The sequence below is a fragment of the Heptranchias perlo genome, chromosome 37 (assembly GCF_035084215.1).
Source record: "Heptranchias perlo isolate sHepPer1 chromosome 37, sHepPer1.hap1, whole genome shotgun sequence".
NCBI lineage: Eukaryota > Metazoa > Chordata > Chondrichthyes > Hexanchiformes > Hexanchidae > Heptranchias > Heptranchias perlo.
The window spans coordinates 18,559,664-18,581,016 of record NC_090361.1 but is presented as its reverse complement, the minus strand read 5'-3'; the positions used below and the strand labels follow the sequence as shown (position 1 = coordinate 18,581,016).

The 21,353-nt window shown below is 44.1% G+C and overlaps 1 protein-coding gene across 5 annotated transcripts in view; it reads right to left on the bottom strand.

Moving 5' to 3' along the window:
* LOC137304550 (EVI5-like protein) overlaps window positions 1-21,353 on the bottom strand; it is a 406,109-nt gene that overhangs the window by 47,559 nt on the left and 337,197 nt on the right. For all 5 annotated transcript variants that reach the window (XM_067973199.1, XM_067973201.1, XM_067973202.1 and 2 more), the window contains one exon: window positions 8,457-8,552. In XM_067973199.1, the coding sequence (XP_067829300.1) occupies window positions 8,457-8,552 (96 nt within the window). The remainder of the gene's footprint in view (window positions 1-8,456; window positions 8,553-21,353) is intronic.

The following is a 21,353-nucleotide window of genomic DNA, read 5'->3' as shown; positions in this document are numbered from 1 at the left end:
ATATAGGGCTCTGGTGAGACCACACCTGGAGTGCTTTGTGTAGTTTTGGTCTCCTTAGCTAAGCAAGGATATAATTGCCTTGGAGGCGGTGCAACAAAGATTCACTAGATTGATTCCTGGGATGAGAGGGTTGTCCTATGAGGAGAGGTTGAGTAGAATGGGCCTATACTCTCTGGAGTTTAGAAGAATGAGAGGTGATCTCATTGAAATGTATAAAATTCTTAGAGGTCTTGACAGGGTAGGTGCTGAAATAAAAACAGAAAATGCTGGAGAAGCTCAGCAAGTGAGGCAGCATCTGTGGAGAAAGAAACAGAGTTAACATTTCAGGTCAAAGACCTTTCGTCAGAATTGGGTGCTGAGAGGCTGTCTCCCCTGGCTAGAGACGCTAGAACTAGGGGGCATAGTCTCAAGATAAGGGGTCGGCCATTTAGGACCGAGATGAGGAAAAATTTCTTCACTCAGAGGGTTGTGAATCTTTGGAATTCTCTACCCCAGAGGACTGTGGATGCTGAGTCGGTGAGTATATTTAAGACTGAGATCAATAGATTTTGGGACACTAAGGGAATCGAGGGATATGGGGATCAGGCGGGAAAGTGAAGTTGAGGTAGAAGATCCGCCATGATCTGACTGAATGGCGGAGCAGGCTCGAGGGGCAGTACCGCCTACTCCTATTCCTATTTCTTGTGTTCTTGTGATAGCTCACTCCGAGTCGGAAGGTCGTGGGTTCAAGCCCACTCCAGACACTTGAGCACATAATCTAGGCTGACACTCCAGTGCAGGACTGAAGGAGTGCTGCATTGTTGGAGGTGCCGTCTTTTGGACGAGATGTTAAATCAAGGCCCCGTTTTCCCTCTCACGGTGGACACGAAAAATCCCATGGCAAAAGCAGGGAACTTCTCCCAATATCCTGGCCAACCATATCTCTCAACCAACACCTAAAAAACAGGTGATCTGGTCATTTACCTCATCGTTGTTTGTGGGATCTTGCTGTGTATAAATTGGCTTTTCCCTACGGTACAACAGTGACTACATTTCAAAAGTACTTCACTGGCTGTAAAGCGCGTTTGGACGTCCTGGGGTCATGAAAGGCGCTGTATAAATGCAAATCTTTCTTCCTTCCATGCGAAGATCCAACTCTTCGATAGCTGCTCCTTGGTGAAACTATCATTCACTGCTGAGCCCCCCAGACAGCTCAACTTCTTTTCAAAGGCAGTGTCCCTAATTCAAATGGCTACACAGGGAACTATCTGTGCTGTTGTTGGCATCTTTCCATTGTCACTCATTTTATATTTGATAACTGGTACTGCTGGTTAGAGGCAGCCTGGGAGGAGTCAGTTTGTGTAGAGCTCATCCGTGTGTGGCAGCATGAGTTAGTGAGTGCAGCACTCCCCACGTCAGCACTACACGGCACTTGTATAGCGAGTCCGGTGCTGGATTCGTAACCCAGAGGCTGCCAGTTCACATTCCATTTCCAATTCAAATTCAATAAAGATGTTGTAGGCTGGAACCAGAGAAAAAAAGATGCCCTTGGAACCGGCTGGATTGTCATTAAAAACCCGACTGACTCTTACTGCTCTCTGCAGCTGCCTGGCAAGCCACTCGTTCATAAAAACAATCACTCGAAGAGGCTCTCCACCATCTTCTCAGGGTAACTGGAGATGGGCAACAAGTGCGGCTTCGCCAGTGTTACCCACATCTCCAGAACAAATAAAGAAACTTCATGATGCCATTAAGTGGGGGGGGGGGCAGAAAACGTCTGGTTCGAGGGTATCTCAAACCAGCACTAAACAGTGACAAGGCGCCCCTGAAACAAAAGGATATATTGCGGTATCTCCGCTATAACACTGAAATGTTAAACACCTGCTTGTTCAGATCACATGGCAGTATTGGAAAGATCACATGGTAGTATTGGAAAGATCACATGGTAGTATTGGAAAGATCACATGGCAGTATTGGAAAGATCACATGGCAGTATTGGAAAGATCACATGGTAGTATTGGAAAGATCACATGGCAGTATTGGAAAGATCACATGGCAGTATTGGAAAGATCACATGGTAGTATTGGAAAGATCACATGGCAGTATTGGAAAGATCACATGGTAGTATTGGAAAGATCACATGGTAGTATTGGAAAGATCACATGGCAGTATTGGAAAGATCACATGGCAGTATTGGAAAGATCACATGGTAGTATTGGGACAGCAGGGAGTTCTCCTAGTGTCCTGGCCAACATTCCTCCCTCAACCAACAACTACCAAACTAAATTATCCAGGCACTCGTCTCATCAGTGTTTGTGGGATCTTGTTATGTGTAAATTGGCTGCTGCATTTGCCTACAAAACAAGAGTGACTGACTGCATTTCAAAAGTAATTCATTGGGCATGAAGTAATCTGGGACATCCCAAGGATGTGGAAGATGCTGTATAAATAAAAAAGAAAAATTTTAAAGAGTTTGGGACTAAGTAAATCACTCTTTCAGAGAGCTAGCACAGAGAGCTACATACTGTAATCTCATTCCCCTGTATCTTTTTATATTCCTCCTTTTCAAACACTTGTCCAATTCCCTTTTAAATGTTGTTATGGTCTCTGCCCCAATAGCCACTTTGGTAAGACATTCCCTATTCCAATAACCCTTGGAGTGAAAACATTTCCTCTAATGTCCCCCTCTGTTGGGTTTTATATTTATAAAGTCCAGTGGTATTAATGTTGTAACAAATGAGACATTTGGACAATAAACACACAAAATGTTTTCCCTTCTTGGGAGAAAGGCTCTATATATATATATATATATATGATTTTCTTTTGTCTGTTTTTAAATCATCTATTCAAGCAGTTTGTTGTACATTACAATTCAGTCACAGTTCAAGATAGATGCAAGAGTGTACAGGTCATTCTAATAGGTCATGTCATTGAAACCTACACACAAGATGGCTGAGGCAGTCACAATAGAAAGCTGGTGACCTATTTTATAGGTAGTTAGCGACTCTGAAGGGAAATGTCAAACCTCGTTACTGTTACTTGACACTATCCTTTGGAAGGAGTAATTCGAAGTAGTAATTACAGCAGCAGTCTGTATCGAGTGCTGAGTCTGCATCAGACACCACAGCTACTCACATCTCAAATGCCTCATCGTCAAGAACAACAGCTCCAAGTCAATATGACGTACTCTGTGGGCACTGTCAGTGTAAGTCTCCCCCTCATAATTCAGTCACTTTATTCCGTTTATCTGATAATTTAATTTTTTTAAAGTACTAAATTCTCACTTTACTGTGTTATTCGTGCTGCTTAATTCATCAATTGTTTCACTGCAAAAAACAACTTCGAATTATCAGGAGGGGAAAGTACAAGCAATTTTAAACTACAATTCCCTAAAGTGATAATTTGTTATTTTCTGACCTATTTTTGTCATTATACAAATGCAGGGCACTTCCATGGAGCAGAACATTTGGGAATTCTAGGAGTAGGGGGCACAGTCTAAAAATTAGAGCCAGACCTTTCAGGAGCGAGATTAGAAAACATTTCTACACACAAAGGGTTGTAGAAGTTTGGAACTCTGTTCTGCAAACGGCAATTGATACTAGCTCAATTGCTAAATTTAAATCTGAGATAGATAGCTTTTTGACAATCAAAGGTATTAAGGGATATGGGCCAAAGGCAGGTATATGGAGTTAGATCACATGATCTTATCAAATGGCGAAGCAGGCACGAGGGGCTGAATGGCCTACTCCTGTTCCTATGTTCCTAATATTCAGCTGTTCCAGCGGAATGGGTGTGGGGAGGGGGGGCAAAGAGAAAGTGAACAGAAGAGGCAGCACCTGAACAGACCTGTGTGGGAGATCAGGGGGTGCTGGGGCTTGATGAGAAAAACTTTTTATATAAAATCATAGTTCATCAGCTCTGAGAGCAACAGTCTGCAGCAAGAATACTTGGACTGACTACAGCATAAAGTAGAAGCAAAACGGAGTGCCGTTTAACCCGGGATTATCTCTGGGGGAAGCCACCATTCTGGCAGCTAATGGAGGCACCATGTAAGTGATCATAAAGCAAAAGTTGGGCAGGTTCAATCCTGAAAAGGAAAGATCGATTTTATTCAGAATCAGCATTGAACTTTTACATTGAAACTACAGCACCGAAACAGGCCATTCGGCCCAACCGCTCTGTGCCGGCATTTATGCTCCACATGAGCCTCCTCCCTCCCTTCTTCATCTAACCCTACCAGGATATCCTTCTATTCCTTACTCTCCCATGTGCTTATCCAGCTTCCCCTTAAATACATCTACGTTATTTGCCTCAGCCTTCCCTTTTCTAGAGAAAAGAGCCACCAGCTTTTTTCAGCCTTTCCTGATAAGGATATCCTCTCAGTTCTGGTATCATCCTTGTGAATATTTTTTGCACCCGCTCCAGTGCCTCTATGTCCTTTCTATAATATGGAGACCAGAACTGTGCACAATGCCCCAAATGTGTCTAACCAAGGTTCTATACAAGTTTAACATAACTTTTTTGCTTTTCAATTCCATCACTCTAGAAATGAACCCTAGTGCATGATTTGTCTTTTTTATGGCCTTATTAACCTGCGTCGCTACTTTTAGTGATTTGTGTATCTGTCCCCCCAGATCCCTTTCCTCTTCTATCCCATTTAGATTCTTATTATCCAAGCAGTATGTGGCCTCCTTATTCTTCCTACCAAAATGCACCACCTCACTTATCTATATTGAAATTAATTTGTCAATTACACGCCCATTCTGCAAGTTTATTAATGTCCTCTTGCATTTTGACGCATTCTTCCTTTGTATTAACTACACCCCCCAATTTGGTGTCGTCCTTTTCCCTAACTTTTTTTTAATGTTCGTGGATGCAATCCATCCATCCAGAGATCTTATCATCCCTAAGTTTGATTAGTTTTTCAATTATCTCCCCCCATTTCTATCTTAAATGTTTTAATATCTTTTTCGACCTCTTCTTCCAATGTCCTGCTTACCTTGTTAGTCTCCCTGGTAAATACAGAGGCAAAATGACTATCCAATATTTATGCTATTTCGCTGTCGTTACCTGTGAGTTTAACAAGTTCATTCCTTAGTAGCCCTATCCCTTTTCTGATTTTATTTTGTTTGAAGGACAAAGTCATTAGAAGGAAACCTCAAACAATGTTATAAATAAAGCGATACATTTCAAAAATGTGGATTTTTACAGGATAATTGATCAGAAACTGGCTTCCTGAGGACTCCTCATGGTCACTGAAGCACAGTTTTCCAACTCTGGTGACTACAAATTCATGTGGCACAATTATCCTTCCATTCACGTCCCACGGGGGGGACATCAGTGCTGAACTTCAGTCTGAGAGTCGTGTTTGGGAATGGGAGAATGCCAGGCGGGTTCAGTTAATATTACAAGGTTGATGCCTATATGTGAAATTGCTTTGTTCGTTAAAAACTGCTTTTAAAAGTTGGTGACCTTGGTTAAAACTGAAACAAAAGCGTCTCATGAAAATTCAGGAGGACACTGGACAGGTCAGGATGTTTAATCAGCTCACGTCTTGCTGCGTGTACCTGTTTCGTCCGGCTGGACACACTCCTTAACACAGCTTCAATAACCGACTGGCATTTTGGCTGCACCTCGTAGAAAAAGGGACGGATTTCTAAGCGCAGAATAATTTTTAAGAACTGTAGCAGAGGCTTTGCTGAGGGCACCATCATAACTTACACAGATATTTCAACCTCCAGCCGTTGTGCCAGTGTACAGTGTCACACCATCACATCCTCACTGCCTTTGCAGTCTCTGCAATGCCTAGTTTGCTGTTGACAAGACCAAGTGACATGTTGTACCTCTCTGTTTCCTCCAGGGTCTCCAATCGCTTCGGATGGCACAAAGTGAAGATAGATAAGGAAAAGCATGTTGTCCTGTAGAAACTCTCGCCACCGTTCCAGACAGGATGTGCTTGAACAATGGAGCACAGGTTCAATGGTCCTCTCCTAGATAAGACTTTACTTCCTTCCACTGCCAACTCAGGACCAAAGTAGTGGAATTAGTGGTCTGGAGAAAATTTGGTCAGTCGGAGTCGAGTTTAGGATCTGAATTGGGGGTCAGTGAATTCAAAATCTAAATCTGCAACACTGTTATTACTGGGTCAACCCAACTCAGATCAACCCAATGCACCAATGGAAACAATTCTATTAATCAACACTTATTAAAGTGGTACTTTTCTAGATTATATTGCAGGTTGAAAAAAACAAACTAAAACCCTGAGAAAATTTGGAATTAGAACTTGGCTTTGGTCAAGATTCACCAACACCACCATACTCCAGAAGGGTAATGCCAGTTATTTTCCAATCATAAATCAGCCTGAAGATCCCTGGATCAATCTGAATTCAAAATTTCTCATTTGTGTTGAGTTTAAAGGAGATATTGTGCCTAATGGGATGCAATGCTGGGGAACTCTGTACTTAGTGTTAACATCAAACACTGCCAGGGCAGGTACTGCGTTCCTTTTGGCGGCAACATCCTTGAACTGCGAGTTCAAAAAACATCAGCGTTCTTTCCCGGGCTGTGTGAGTGGTGAACGGGTCAATATGTCCCCTCCACCAATCAGCTCGAAGCAAGTCACGCTGTAAGAACCAGGAAGCGAAACTCATTGACAAACCGCACAGACTAAACCCAGGAAGTGCCCATTAAGGTTAGTAAATGTACAATAATATGAGATAGAGAAAGCGAAATAAAGAAGGGGTAAGATTAAAAGACTGAGATAAAAGAGAAAAGAAAAAGTAAAAAAAAGTTTTTAAATTTAGAATTTTTTTTTAAATGTTCAAAATCTATATTAAATCAGGAGTAATGAGACTCCATATTTTTAGAAGTTAATTTTCAGAGCCAGAAATGTTGTTTGAAAGTCATTAATACTTACCGTGCCATTAAAGTTAGTTTAGACCTAAACAACTCAGTGTACCTTTTTTGTGGCGAGATTATTTAATCTCCAGCTGGGTAAGTTAGTGCTGGTCCATTGATTGCTGCCGGTGAGGTCCCTTTAACGTGAAGCTTTCAGATCACTGGTGAATCAGGAAGAGCAAGTTCTGGCTTTCTGCGTTTGACTACGCATGTGCAGTTGCTGGAATTTGCTCTTTGATTTGCCCATTAATAACGGGGAGCACTGTTTGGCTCACCATTATTTTACGAGCAATTCCTGGCCCCATGTGTTTGAACCCTAGGGCTCAAATTTCTAAATACCAAATTATACAAGAAATGATATTTTTCACTAAGTTGATATCATATGACTTTCCTTGACATCACTTTCAGAGTCTACATCAAATATTTAATGTAGTTTAGCAGTGTGCAGTGATACCCAGGTTTACGCTGCTAGATCTCTGGGGTCTGAGGCATTAACAGTTGGCAGTAGAGGAACAGTGCGTCGCTGCACATCACTCATTCAGGCCGTTGTTTCAGCTCAGCTCATTTTCGCTCGGGTTTTAGTACGGTAAGCTCTTGCCTCAAATGCCAGCATCCAACAAAGGAATCTGCGAGTTGGCTCGACAAGTTTGGACAGAAGCCGCATGTGTTCAGAGAGAAGGAGAAATGGCTTAAACCGCTCGTTGGCTAATGTCACGGATGAAACCAAGCCGTCGCATGTATGGGGGGAGTGGGGTGTGGGGAGACTGTTAGGGGTTGAGTTTTCGCTCGTTTGTGCCGGTAATATCAGTGCAATCTGGGGGGAATCGGCCAAACTAGGGCAAAAGTTCGGGGAAATTTAAATGTGAGTCGCGCCCAAAACCACTTACTCTCATGTTTTCTTCGATATTTTACGCTGGTTCAAGATTCAATTGGCCAAAATCAGGCCCCGCCCACAAACTGGCCACACCCCCGGGTCGAGATTGCGAGATACCTGTTTGCGCTGGTTCGGGAAGGCTCCTCAAATTGAACTCATTTTCTGAGGCGCACTGGCACTAGAGGCTCATTTAAAAAGTTTTTCATATCAAAAAATATTTAAATTACTAAGAAACTGACTAGTGTACACCAATAAAAGTAGTAAATGGTTCAGTATAGTTTTTTAAAAATCATTTTCAGTGATTTTAAATCAGGTTACTCACAGGTAGAGGACTGGGCACCCTTATTAAAAATGCTTATTTTTTGTGATAAACCCATTTTCAGCTGAATTAATAAAACTGCACCAGGTTACTGCTCTTAAATACATGATTTTGAACACCTCTATCAAATCTCCCCTTAACCTTCTCTGTTCCAAGGAGGACAATCCCAGCTTCTCCAGTCTCTCCACTTAACTGAAGTCCCTCATCCCTGGAATCATTCCAGTAAATCTTTTCTGCATCCTCTCTAAGGCCTTCACATCTTTCCTAAAATGTGGTGCCCAGAACGGGACACAATTTCCCGATTGCGCCCAAAGTGGAAACTATTCCTTCGTGTTAACTTGTCACAGTACCAGCTCACTGCAGCAGGTGCAATTTGTTTTTCTTTACCTCAGTTTTCAACTCTGTGATCTGGTCCTTCAGCTCGCGAATAATCTGATTGCAGTCGGAGTTGTTCAGTTGCCCTTGGATCCGTCCCTCTTCTCTCTTTGAAGCGCAAAGCAAACAAGCCATGAAAAGTGGAACACTTTAAAGGATTTTTCTAGCACAAGTATTTGAGGTACCATTATCTTTACAAATCAGGTCACTCAGGACCTAGCAACTCTTCAAAATGCAGGTACGGGCAGTATCAGCCTGTCCAACTGACCCCCCACCCCCCCCCCCCTCCAGTCTGTGAGTCTGTCTTGCTGAATACAACTGTGTTTCTTAGATCTCTGATTATAACACCCTTGTGGTTGTATCATACAATTAATAGTACTTCATCAATTAAAATCTGAATTAAACAGGGAATTGGTAATAGCAACGAAAGCTGGGGAATCTAGTGGCTCTTGGACCAGACAGGGGCGATCATCGTCCCTGAACTCAGCAAAACCCAATAGTTCGCCAACAATGCAGCTTAAATGATGTTGAAGTACTTGCCTCAATATACCCCACTGTGGTAAAGGGTTCCCTGTTCTAATAACCCTCTGTGTGAAAACAGTTCTTCTAATTCTCTCCTTTATTATTATAGTGATGATCCTCAGTCTGTGCCTCTTGCTATCCATTTACCAACCAGTGGGAACAATCTTTCACTACTCTCAAATTTGAAAATCTCCACCCTTTAACATTCTCCATTCTGCTAAAATAAAGTCCCATTTTTGGAGCCTTTCTACGTCATTATGGTCTAATTCTGGTGAATCTTTACTCTCCTTTCTGCTCTAATCTCCTTCCTATCATGTGGTACCCAGAACTGTATGCAATACTCTAACTGTGGCCCAATCAAGGTTTTCTACTAAACTAAGTAATACAATCGAGGGGAACAGTTGAACATTCTCTCCAGTACACAGGCTTCAGCCAATGCCAAAGTCACTGATTCCAACAAAGCAACAGCTGGAACATTTATTACCCACAATTAGCTGCAGCTTCAATCAGAACCTCGCCGGCTTCTCTGTGGAAGATAACCATTTTATAAAATCATTACACATCAAACAAATGCTAAAATCAAAATCTATTCTCAAAACCTAGTCACGTTCTGCAATTATTGGTAAGCTCTGATAAATAATTGGGTTGGGTGAGTTCACTCTCAGAAGGTTTTCTTCCATTGACAGTTTTGGTCTCCTAACCTAAGGAAGGATATACTTGCCTCAGAGGGGGTGCAACGAAGGTTTACTAGATTGATTCCTGGGGTGAGAGGGTTGTCCTATGAGGAAAGATTGAGTAAAATGGACCTATGCTCTCTGGAGTTTAGAAGAATGAGCGGTGATCGAGTTGAAATATACAAGATTCTGAGAGGGCTTGACAGGGTCGATGCTGAGGCGCTGTTTTCCTGGCTGGAGAGTCTAGGATAAGGGGACATAGTCTCAGGATAAGGGATCGGCCATTTAGGATGTAGATGAGGAGAAATTACTTCACTCAGAGGGTTGTGAACCTTTGGAATTCTCTAACCCAGAGGGCTGTGGATGCTCAGTCGTTGAATATATTCAGGGCTGAGATCGATAGATTTTTGGACTCTAGGGGAATCAAGGGATATGGGGATCGGGTGGGAAAGTGGAGTTGAGGTCGAAGATCAGCCATGATCTGACTGAATGGCGGAGCAGGCTCGAGGGGCCGAATTTTAAAAAATTTGTTGATGGGATGTGGGCGTCGCTGGCAAGGCCAGCATTTATTGCTCATCCCTAATTGCCTTTGAGAAGGTGGTGGTGAGCCGCCTTCTTGAACCGCTGCAGTCCGTGTGGTGAAGGTTCTCCCACAGTGCTGTTAGGGAGGTAGTTCCAGGATTTTGACCCAGCGACGATGAAGGAACGGCGATATATTTCCAAGTCGGGATGGTGTGTGACTTGGAGGGGAACGTGCAGGTGGTGTTGTTCCCATGTGCCTGCTGCCCTTGTCCTTTTAGGTGGTAGAGGTCGCGGGTTTGGGAGGTGCTGTTGAAGAAGCCTTGGCGAGTTGCTGCAGTGCATCCTGTGGATGGTGCACACTGCAGCCACAGTACGCCGGTGGTGAAGGGGGTGAATGTTTAGGGTGGTGGATGGGGTGCCAATCAAGTGGGCTGCTTTGTCCTGGATGGTGTCGAGCTTCTTGAGCGTTGTTGGAGCTGCACTCATCCGGGCAAGTGGAGAGTATCCCATCACACTCCTGACTTGTGCCTTGTCGATGGTGGAAAGTCTTTGGGGAGTCAGGAGGTGAGTCACTCGCCGCAGAATACCCAGCCTCTGACCTGCTCTTGTAGCCACAGTATTTATGTGACTGGTCCAGTTAAGTTTCTGGTCAATGGTGACCCCCAGGATGTTGATGGTGGGGGATCCGGCGATGGTAATGCCATTGAATGTCAAGGAGAGGTGGTTAGACTCTCTCTTGTTGGAGATGGTCATTGCCTGGCACTTGTCTGGCGCGAATGTTACTTGCCACTTATCAGCCCAAGCCTGGATGTTGTCCAGGTCTTGCTGCATGCGGGCACGGACTGCTTCATTATCTGAGGGGTTGCGAATGGAACTGAACACTGTGCAATCATCAGCAAACATCCCCATTTCTGACCTTATGATGGAGGGAAGGTCATTGATGAAGCAGCTGAAGATGGTTGGGCCTAGGACACTGCCCTGAGGAACTCCTGCAGCAATGTCCTGGGGCTGAGATGATTGGCCTCCAACAACCACTACCATCTTCCTTTGTGCTAGGTATGACTCCAGCCACTCGGGAGTTTTCACCCTGATTCCCACTGACTTCAATTTTACTAGGGCTCCTTGGTGCCACACTCAGTCGAATGCTGCCTTGATGTCAAGGGCAGTCACTCTCACCTCACCTCTGGAATTCAGTTCTTTTGTCCATATTTGGACCAAGGCTGTAATGAGGTCTGGAGCCAAGTGGTCCTGGCGGAACCCAAACTGAGCATCGGTGAGCAGGTTATTGGTGAGTAAGTGCCGCTTGATAGCACTGTCGACGACACCTTCCGTCACTTTGCTGATGATTGAGAGTAGACTGATGGGGCAGTAATTGGCCAGATTGGATTTAATCATAGAATCATAGAAGTTACAACATGGAAACAGGCCCTTCGGCCCAACATGTCCATGTCGCCCAGTTTATACCACTAAGCTAGTCCCAATTTCCTGCACTTGGCTCATATCCCTCTATACCCATCTTACCCATGTAACTGTCCAAATGCTTTTTAAAAGACAAAATTGTACCCGCCTCTACTACTGCCTCTGGCAGCTCGTTCCAGACACTCACCACCCTTTGAGTGAAAAAATTGCCCCTCTGGACACTTTTGTATCTCTCCCCTCTCACCTTAAATCTATGCCCCCTCGTTATAGACTCCCCTACCTTTGGATTTGTCCTGCTTTTTGTGGACAGGACATACCTGGGCAATTTTCCACATTGTCGAGTAGATGCCAGTGTTGTAGCTGTACTGGAACAGTTTGGCTAGAGGCGCAGCTAGTTCTGGAGCACAAGTCTTCAGCACTAAAGCTGGGATGGTGTCGGGGCCCATAGCCTTTGCTGTATCCAGTGCACTCAGCCATTTCTTGATATCACGTGGAGTGAATTGAATTGGCTGAAGACTGGCTTCTGTGATTGTGGGGATATCGGGAGGAGGCCGAGATGGATCATCCACTCGGCACTTCTGGCTGAAGATGGTTGCAAACACTTCAGCCTTGTCTTTTGCTCTCACGTGCTGGACTCTGCCATCATTGAGGATGGGGATGTTTACAGAGCCTCCTCCTCTCGTTAGTTGTTTAATTGTCCACCACCATTCACGACTGGATGTGGCAGGGCTGCAGAGCTTTGATCTGATCCGTTGGTTCTGGAATCGCTTAGCTCTGTCTATAGCATGTTCCTTCCTCTGTTTAGCATGCATGTAGTCCTGAGTTGTAGGTTAACCAGGTTGGCAGCTCATTTTTATGTATGCCTGGTGCTGCTCCTGGCATGCTCTTCTACACTCCTCATTGAACCAGGGTTGATCCCCTGGCTTGTTGGTAATGGTAGAGTGAGGAATATGCCGGGCCATGAGGTTACAAATTGTGCTGGAATACAATTCTGCTGCTGCTGATGGCCCACAGCACCTCATGGATGCCCAGTTTTGAGCTGCTAGATCTGTTCTAAATCTATCCCATTTAGCACGGTGGTAGTGCCACACAACACATTGGATGGTGTCCTCAGTGTGAAGACGGGACTTCATCTCGATGAGGACCGTGCGGTGGTCACTCCTACCAATACTGTCATGGACAGATGCATCTGCAACAGGTAGATTGGTGAGGACGAGGTCAAGTAGGTTTGTCCCTCGTGTTCGTTTGCTCACCACCTGCCGCAGGCCCAGTCTAGCAGCTATGTCCTTCAGGACTCGGCCAGCTCGGTCAATAGTGGTGCTACCAAGCTACTCTTATTGAGTCCCCCACCCAGAGTACATTCTGTGCCCTTGCTACCCTCAGTGCTTCCTCCAAGTGGTGCTCAACATGCAGGAGGACTGATTCATCAGCTGAGGGAGGTCGGTAAGTGGTAATCAGCAGGAGGTTTTCTTGCCCATATTTGACCTGATGCCATGAGATTTCATGAGGTCAGAGGCTGGGAATTCTGCGGCGAGTGACTCACCTCCTGACTCCCCAAAGCCTTTCCACCATCTACAAGGCACAAGTCAGGAGTGTGATGGAATACTCTCCACTTGCCTGGATGAGTGCAGCTCCAACAACACTCAAGAAGCTCGACACCATCCAAGAAAAAGCAGCCAGCTTGATTGGCGCCCCATCCACCACCCTAAACATTCACTCCCTTCACCACCGGTGCACAGTGTCTGCAGAGTGTACCATCCACAGGATGCACTGCAGCAAGACTTCTTCGACAGCACCTCCCAAACCCACGACCTCTACCACCTCGAAGGACAAGAGCAGCAGGCACATAGGAACAACACCACCCGCACGTTCCCCTCCAAGTCACACACCATCCCGACTTGGAAATATATTGCCGTTCCTTCATCGTCGCTGGGTCAAAATCCTGGAACTCCCTTCCTAACAGCACTGTGGGAGAACCGTCACCACACGGACTGCAGCGGTTCAAGAAGGCGGCTCACCACCACCTTCTCAAGGGCAATTAGGGATGGGCAATAAATGCCGGCCTCGCCAGCGACGCCCACATCCCATAAACGAATAAAAATAAAGTCAATGTTGAGGACTCCCAGGGCCACTCCCTCCTGACTATATATCACTATACTGCCACCTCTGGTGGGTCTGTCCTGCCTGTGGGACAGGACATACCCAGGGATGGTGATGGAAGAGTCTGGGTCATTGGCTGAAAGGTATGATTCTGTGAGTATGGCTATGTCAGGCTGTTGACATAGCTCTCCTCACAGTTGGCCTACTCCTGGTCCTATTTCTTAAGTCCTTATGGATTAATAGCCACTTTCTTTGCCGTAAAAAAGCAACTGATGAGTCATCCATTTCTCACCAGTCATCGGTTGTTCAAAATCAGTCTTCAACAATTAATCACCACACAAACTTCGCTTTATATTTATCTGACTGATCAGCAGTCTAGGACTAGCAATTAGTTTCATCAAAACCACCCTCAAACGGGGCATTAAGGCTCTCGATAACCCCTTGAAGCCCATCATATGGCCAACGAGGGACTAATGAGGTAACTGGGGCTTTGGTTGACAGTTGCTGGAAGGGGTTAACTGGATGCCAGGTATGAGAACACATGCTCAGTATCCAGGGATTACTGCCTGCCATGATTGGTTTGCAGACAGACCACAGCTCCAGCCAAGGCTTCTTCGACAGCACCTCCCAAACCCGCGACCTCTACCACCTAGAAGGACAAGGGCAGCAGGCGCATAGGAACAACACCACCTGCACGTTCCCCTCCAAGTCACACACCATCCCGACTTGGAAATATATCGCCGTTCCTTCATCGTCGCTGGGTCAAAATCCTGGAACTCCCTTCCTAACAGCACTGTGGGAGAACCGTCACCACACGGACTGCAGCGGTTCAAGAAGGCGGCTCACCACCACCTTCTCGAGGGCAATTAGGGATGGGCAATAAATGCCGGCCTTGCCAGCGACGCCCACATCCCGTGAACGAATAAAAAAAAAAAAATCATGGGCTGTCTCTATTCCAAAGTTGTGCTCAGGAGGGTGCTGCAAGTGTGGTCACACACTGTGTACATCAGTTGTGCTGCTCAGGAGGAGTTCCACACTCAGCGTGTTTCAAATGACCAATTAATGACTCCAAGGAGACCCCATCTACCTGTCCCCAGGAGGATGGTCAAGATGGTTCCCTAATGATAGAGTCAACCCTCTGTGGCTTGGTAGGTCCACGGTACTTCAGGGCATTGCTGATAATGGACCAGGCGGCCTGGCTCATTAATGAGATCTTAAGGGGTAGACCTGTCACAAGGGGCTGCAGTTCTTGCGGTTATCCTCACTGGACAAGCAGCGGACAGATTACCAATGCTCTGTGTGGTAAGCTGCATGACTTTAATTGGTTACAATCCAACAGTACCCCTCGTTATAGCCAATATGTAACAGTAAACTGCCTTCTCCTGGGCATTCAGCAGCCATCTACCCTGAACACTGACCAAACACCACTTCAGACTCCCTGATATTCCTACTGAATTTGCCCATTCACATTCCACTCTTCCATTTCACACCTTTTCTCTTTCCAACACTTTTTAAAAAAATGTCTGACTGAGATGACCCTTTATAATATACAGTACTTTATAACCCTTTGGAGCAGTTTAATATCTGTTTATAAAGAATTCTATCCCTTAGCTGTATCTTTGTGAAAGCAGTTGGTGCATCTCTACTTCTAATCTCGAACATGTCTTCTCTTCCAAATGCTAACTGACCTTTTCTGCATTTCTAGCATTTACTGTTCTGAGTTCTGGTTCCCTGCCTTTCAGATACAGAGTAAAGCTCCCTCTACACTATCCCATCACAGAGATCCCTCACAATGTTGAATAATTACTTTGTGTCAGTCTTCACAGTAGAGAAAGAGGATAATATACCTGACATTCCAGGGAAACTAATAAGGAATGAAGAACTCACTAAAGTTAACGGAAGTAAGAAAACAGTATTAGAAAAAATAATGCCACTAAAGACTGACAAATCCCCAGGACCTGATGGTTTCCACCCCAGGGTTTTAAAGGAAGTAAGTGAGGAAATTGCAGATGCTTTAGCCATGCTCTTCCAAAGCGCTCTCATAGAATCTTACAGCACAGAAGGAAGCCATTTGGCCTGTTGTTCCTGTGCCGGCGCTGTGCAATTTAGTTCCACACCCCGTTTTTTTCCCCCATAACCCTGTAAATTAGTCCTCTTCAAGTATATCCAATTGCCTTTTGAAAGTTCCTATGGAATCTGCTTCCACCACCCTTTCAGGCCGTGTGTTCCAGATCATTACAACCCTCTGTGTGAAAAAATTTCTCTTTATTTCCCCTCTAGTTCTTTTGTCAATTATTTTAAATTTATGACCTTGGGTTACCGACCCACTTGCCAGAGGAAACAGCTTCTCCCTACTTGCTCTATCATAATTTTAAATACCTCCAAGGGTCTCCCCTTAACCTTCTCTGCTCTAAGGAGAACAATCCCAGCTTCTCCAATCTCACCACATAACTGAAGTCCCTCATCCCTGGTATCACCCTGGTAAACCTCCTCTGTATCCTCTCCAAGACCATGACATCCTTCCTAAAGTGTGGTGCCCAGAGTTGTACACAATACTCCAGCTGAGGCCTAACCAGTGATTTGTAAAGGTTTAGCATGACTTCCTTTGCTTTTGTATTCAATGCCCCTATTTACAAAGCCAAGTATCCCATACACTTTCTTAACCGCCTTATCAACTTGCCCTGCCACCTTCAATGATTTGTGAATATGCCCCCCCAGGTCCCTCTGCTGTTGCACCCCCCTCAAAATATTATGTAAGAACATAAGAAATGGCAGCAGGAGTAGGCCATACGGCCCCTCGAGCCTACTCCGCCATTCAATCAGATCATGGCTGAACTTCAACCTCAACTCCACTTTCCTGGCTGATCTCCATATCCCTTGATTCCCTTAGGGTCCAAAAATCTATCGATCTCATCCTTGAATATGCTCAACGACTGAGTATCCACAGCCCTCTGGGGTAGAGGATTCCAAAGATTCACAGCCCTCTGAGTGAAGAAATTATTCCTCAACTCGGTCCTAAGTAACTGATCCCTTATCCTGAGACTATGACCCCTAATTCAACACTCTGCAGCCAAGGGAAACAACCTCTCAGCATCTACCCTGTCAAGGCCTCTAAGAATTTTACAATTTTCAATGAGATCACCTCTCGTTCTTCTAAACTCCAGAGAGTATAGGCCCATTCTACTCAATCTCTCATCATAGGACAACCCTCTCATTCCAAGAATCAACCTAGTGAACCTTCATTGCACCCCCTCTAAGACAAGTATATCCTTCCTTAGGTAAGGAGACCAAAACTGTACACTGTACTCCAGGTGTGGTCTCACCAGAGCCCTATATAATTGCAGCAAGACCTCCTTACTCTTATACTCCAAACCCCTTGCAATATTGTAAACAGCTGAGGCCCAAGCACTGATCCTTGTGGTGCCCCACTAGTCACAACCTGCCAACCAGAAAATTACCCGTTTATTCCTGCTCTCTGTTTTCTGTCCGTTAACCAATCCTCAATCCATGCTAATATATTACCCCCAATCCCATGAGCCCTAATCTTGTGTAACAACCTCTGTGTGGCACCTTATTGAATACCTTTTGAAAATCCAAATATACTACATCCATTTGTTCCCCCTTATTTACCCTGCTAGTTACACCCTCAAAAAATTTGAATAGGTTTGTCAAACACTATTTCCCTTTCATAAAACCACGTTGATTCTGTCTAATATGATTTTCTAAGTGCCCTGTTACTATGTCCTTAATAATAGATTCGCTACTAATGATGTCAGGCTAACTGGCCTGTAGTTCCCTGTTTTCTCTCTCCCTCCTTTCTTGAATAGCGGGGTTACATTTGCCACGTTCCAATCCACAGGGGGACCGTTCTAGAATCTAGGGAATTCTGGAAGATCAAAATCAATCAATGCATCCACAATCTCTGCAGCCACCTTTTTTAAAACCCTAAGATGTAGGCCATCAGGTCCAGGGGATTTGTTGGCTTTTAGTCCCATTAATTTCTCCAGTACTTTTTCTTTACTAATCCTAATTACTTTAAGTTCCTCACTCTCATTAGGTCCTTGATTCCCCTCTATTTCCGGTATTTTTTTGTGTTTCCTACTGTGAGGACATATACAAAATATTTGTTTAACGTCTCTGCCATTTCCTTATTTCCCATTATAATTTCTCCTGTCTCTGCCTCTAAGGGACCCTAGGCTCTCCATGTTGTTCCTCCCAAGGTGCATCACTTCACACGTATCCGCATTAAATTGCATCTGCCACGTGTCTGCCCATTTTGCCAGTCTGTCTATGTCCTCCTGAAGTTTGCTACTATCATCCTCACTATTTACTATGTTGCCAAGTTTTGTATCATCCGCAAACTTCAAAATTGTACTCCCTGTACCCAAGTCCAGGTCATTTATGTATAACAAGAAAAGCAATGGTCCTAATACCGACCCCTGGGTGACCCCACTGTATACTTCCCTCCAATCAGATCTATCCATTCACTACTCTTTGCCTCCTATCCCGTAGCCAATTACGGACCCAAGTTATCACCGTCCCTTTAGTACCATGTCCTTCTATTTCCGAATAAGTCTTATGTTTAGAATGGTACCTGGGATGAGGGACTTCAGTTATGTGGAGAGACTGGAGAAACTGGGGTTGTTTTCCTTAAAGCAGATAAGGTCAAGGTGAGATTTGATAGAGGTGTTCAAAATCATGAACGGCTTTGATAAATGTAAATAAGGAGAAACTGTTTCCAGTGGCAGATGGTTAATAACCAGAGGAGATTTAAGGTGATTGGCAGATGGTTAATAACCAGAGGAGATTTAAGGTGATTGGCAAAAGAACCAGAGGCGAGATGAGGAAGCATTTTTTTACGCTGCGAGTTGTTATGATCTGGAATGCACGGCCTGTGACCTGTTAGTCTAACATCTGTTGTGGGGAAGTTAGAAAATAAGAGATAGGAGCAGGAGTAGGCCATTTGGCCCTTTGAGCCTACTCCACCATTCAATGAGATCATGGCTGATCTGATTCTAGCCTCAACTCCACTTTCCCGCCTGTTCCCCATATCCTTTGACTCCCTTGCTGATCAAAAATTTGTCCAACTCAGCCTTGAATATATTCAATGACACAGCCTCCACTGCTCTTTGGGGCAAAGAATTCCAAAGGTTCACAGAGAAGAAATTTCTCCTAATTTTCGCCTTAAATGGGTGACCCCTTATTCTGAGACTACACCCCCTAGTTCTAGATTCCCCTTTGAGGGGAAACGTCCTCTCAGCATTTACCCTGTCAAGCCCCCTCAGAATCTTATGTGTTTCAATAAGATCTTCTCTCATTCTTCTAAACTCCAGTGAGTATAAGCCCAACCTGCTCAATCTTTCCTCATAAGAAAACCTTTTCATACCTGGAATCAACTTAGTGAACATTCTCTAAATGCCTCCAATGCAAGTATAGCCTTCCTTAAATAAGGGCACCAAAACTGTAAGCAGTACTCTAGGTGTGGTCTCACCAGCGCCCTGTACAGTTGTAGCATGACTTCCCTGCTTTTATACTCCATCCCCCTTGAAATAAAGGCTAATATTCCATTTGCCTTCCCAATTACCTGTTGCACCTGTATGCTAACTTTTTGAGTTTCATGTATGAGGACCCCCAAATCCCTCTGTACCACAGCGTTCTGTAGTCTTTCTCCATTTATGTGATATTTTGCTTTTTTATTCTTCCTATCAAAGTGAATGACTTCACATTTTCCCACGTTATATTCCATCGTTTAACCTGTCTATATCCCTTTGCAGACACTTTGTGTCCTCATCGCAACTTGCTTTTCCGCCTATCTTTGTATCAGCAGCAAATTTGGCCACAGTACACTCGCTTCCTTCAACCAAGTCATTGATATAGAATGTAAATAGTTGAGGCCCCAGCACTGATCCCTGCGGCACCCCACTAGTTACAGATTGCCATCCTGAAAATGACCGCTTTATCCCGACTCTCTGTTTTCTGTTAGTTAGCCAATCCTCTATCTATGCTAATATATTACCCCCCATTACCATGAGCTCTTATCTTGTGCAGTAACCTTTTATGTGGCACTTTATTGAATGACTTTTGGAAATCCAAATACACTGCATCCATTGGTTCCCCTTTATCCACCCTGCTTGTTACTTCCTCAAAGAACTCTAATAAATTTGTCAGACACGATTTCCCCTTCATAAAACCATGTTGACTGTCCTTGATTTTATTTTGAGTCTCTAAATGTCCTGCTACTACTTCCTTAATAATTGATTCCAGCATTTTTCCAATGATAGATGTTAGGCTAATTGGTCTATAGTTACCTGCTTTCTGTCTCACTCCCTTCTTGAATAGGCGTGTTACGTTTGCAGTTTTCCAATCCGCTGGGACTTTTCCAGAATCTAGTGAATTTGGAAGATTACAACCAATGCATCCACTATCTCTGTAGCCACTACTTTTAAGACGTTGGATGCAAGCCATCAGGTCCAGGGGACTTGTTTATCTAGTACTTTTTCTCCAGTGATAGTTTTTAGATCCTCCCACTCCTTTGCCCCTTGATTACCTGCTATTATTGGTATGTTTTTAGTGTCTTCTACTGTGAAGACAGATACAAAATATCTGTTCAATGCCCCTGCCATTTCCTTGTTTTCCATTATTATTTCCCCAGTCTCATCCTCTAAGGGACCTATACTTACTTTAGCTACCCTCTTCCTTTTTGTAAAAGCTCTTACTGTCAGTTTTTATATTTCTTGCTAGTTTACTCTCATAATCTATTTTCTTTATTGTTATTTTTAGTCCTCCTTTGCCGGTTTCTAAAGTTTTCCCAATCTTCGGGCTTACCACTAATCTTTAGTTGTTGGAATCTATAATTAAGAACAGTGTGCCTGCGTACATAGAGAAATTTGAGCTGATTAGAGAGAGCCAACATGGCTATGTAAAGGGTAGGTCATGTCTAACGAACCTAACTGGATTTTTTGAGGAAGTAACTAAAGTAGTAGACAGGGGAATGTCTATGGATCTCATTTATATGGATTTTTAGAAAGCATTCAATAAGGTTCCACATATAAGAGAGTGTTAGCTAAAATTAAAGCTCATGGAATTGAAGGCAAATTATTGACCTAGTTAGGAGATTGGTTAGGCGGTAGAAGGCAGAGAGTAGGGATAATGGGTATATACTCGAATTGAGAGGCAGTGACCAATGGTGTCCCACAAGGATCTGTGCTGGGGCCTCAGGTATTCACTATATTTATTAATAACTTAGATAACACAATAGAGAGCCATATATCCAAGTTTGCTGATGACACAAAGATTGGAAGCATAGTGTAGATGGGAGTAAAAAATTACAAAGAGACATTGGTAGATGAAGTGAGTGGGCAAAACTGTGGCAGATGGATTTCAACGCAGGTAAGTGTGAGGTCATCCATTTTAGACCAAAAAAGAATCGATCCGAATATTGTTTAAATGGTAAAAAGCTCGGAACAGGGGAGGTCCAAAGAGATTTAGGGCTCCATGTACAGCGATCACTAAAATGTAGTGGTCAGGTACAAAATATAATCAAAAAGGCTAATGGAATGTTAGCCTTTATAACTAGAGAACTAGAATATAAAGGGGAGGAAGTTTTGCTACAGCTATACAAAGCCCTGGGTTAGACCACATATGGAGTACTGTGTACAGTTCTGGGCCCCTC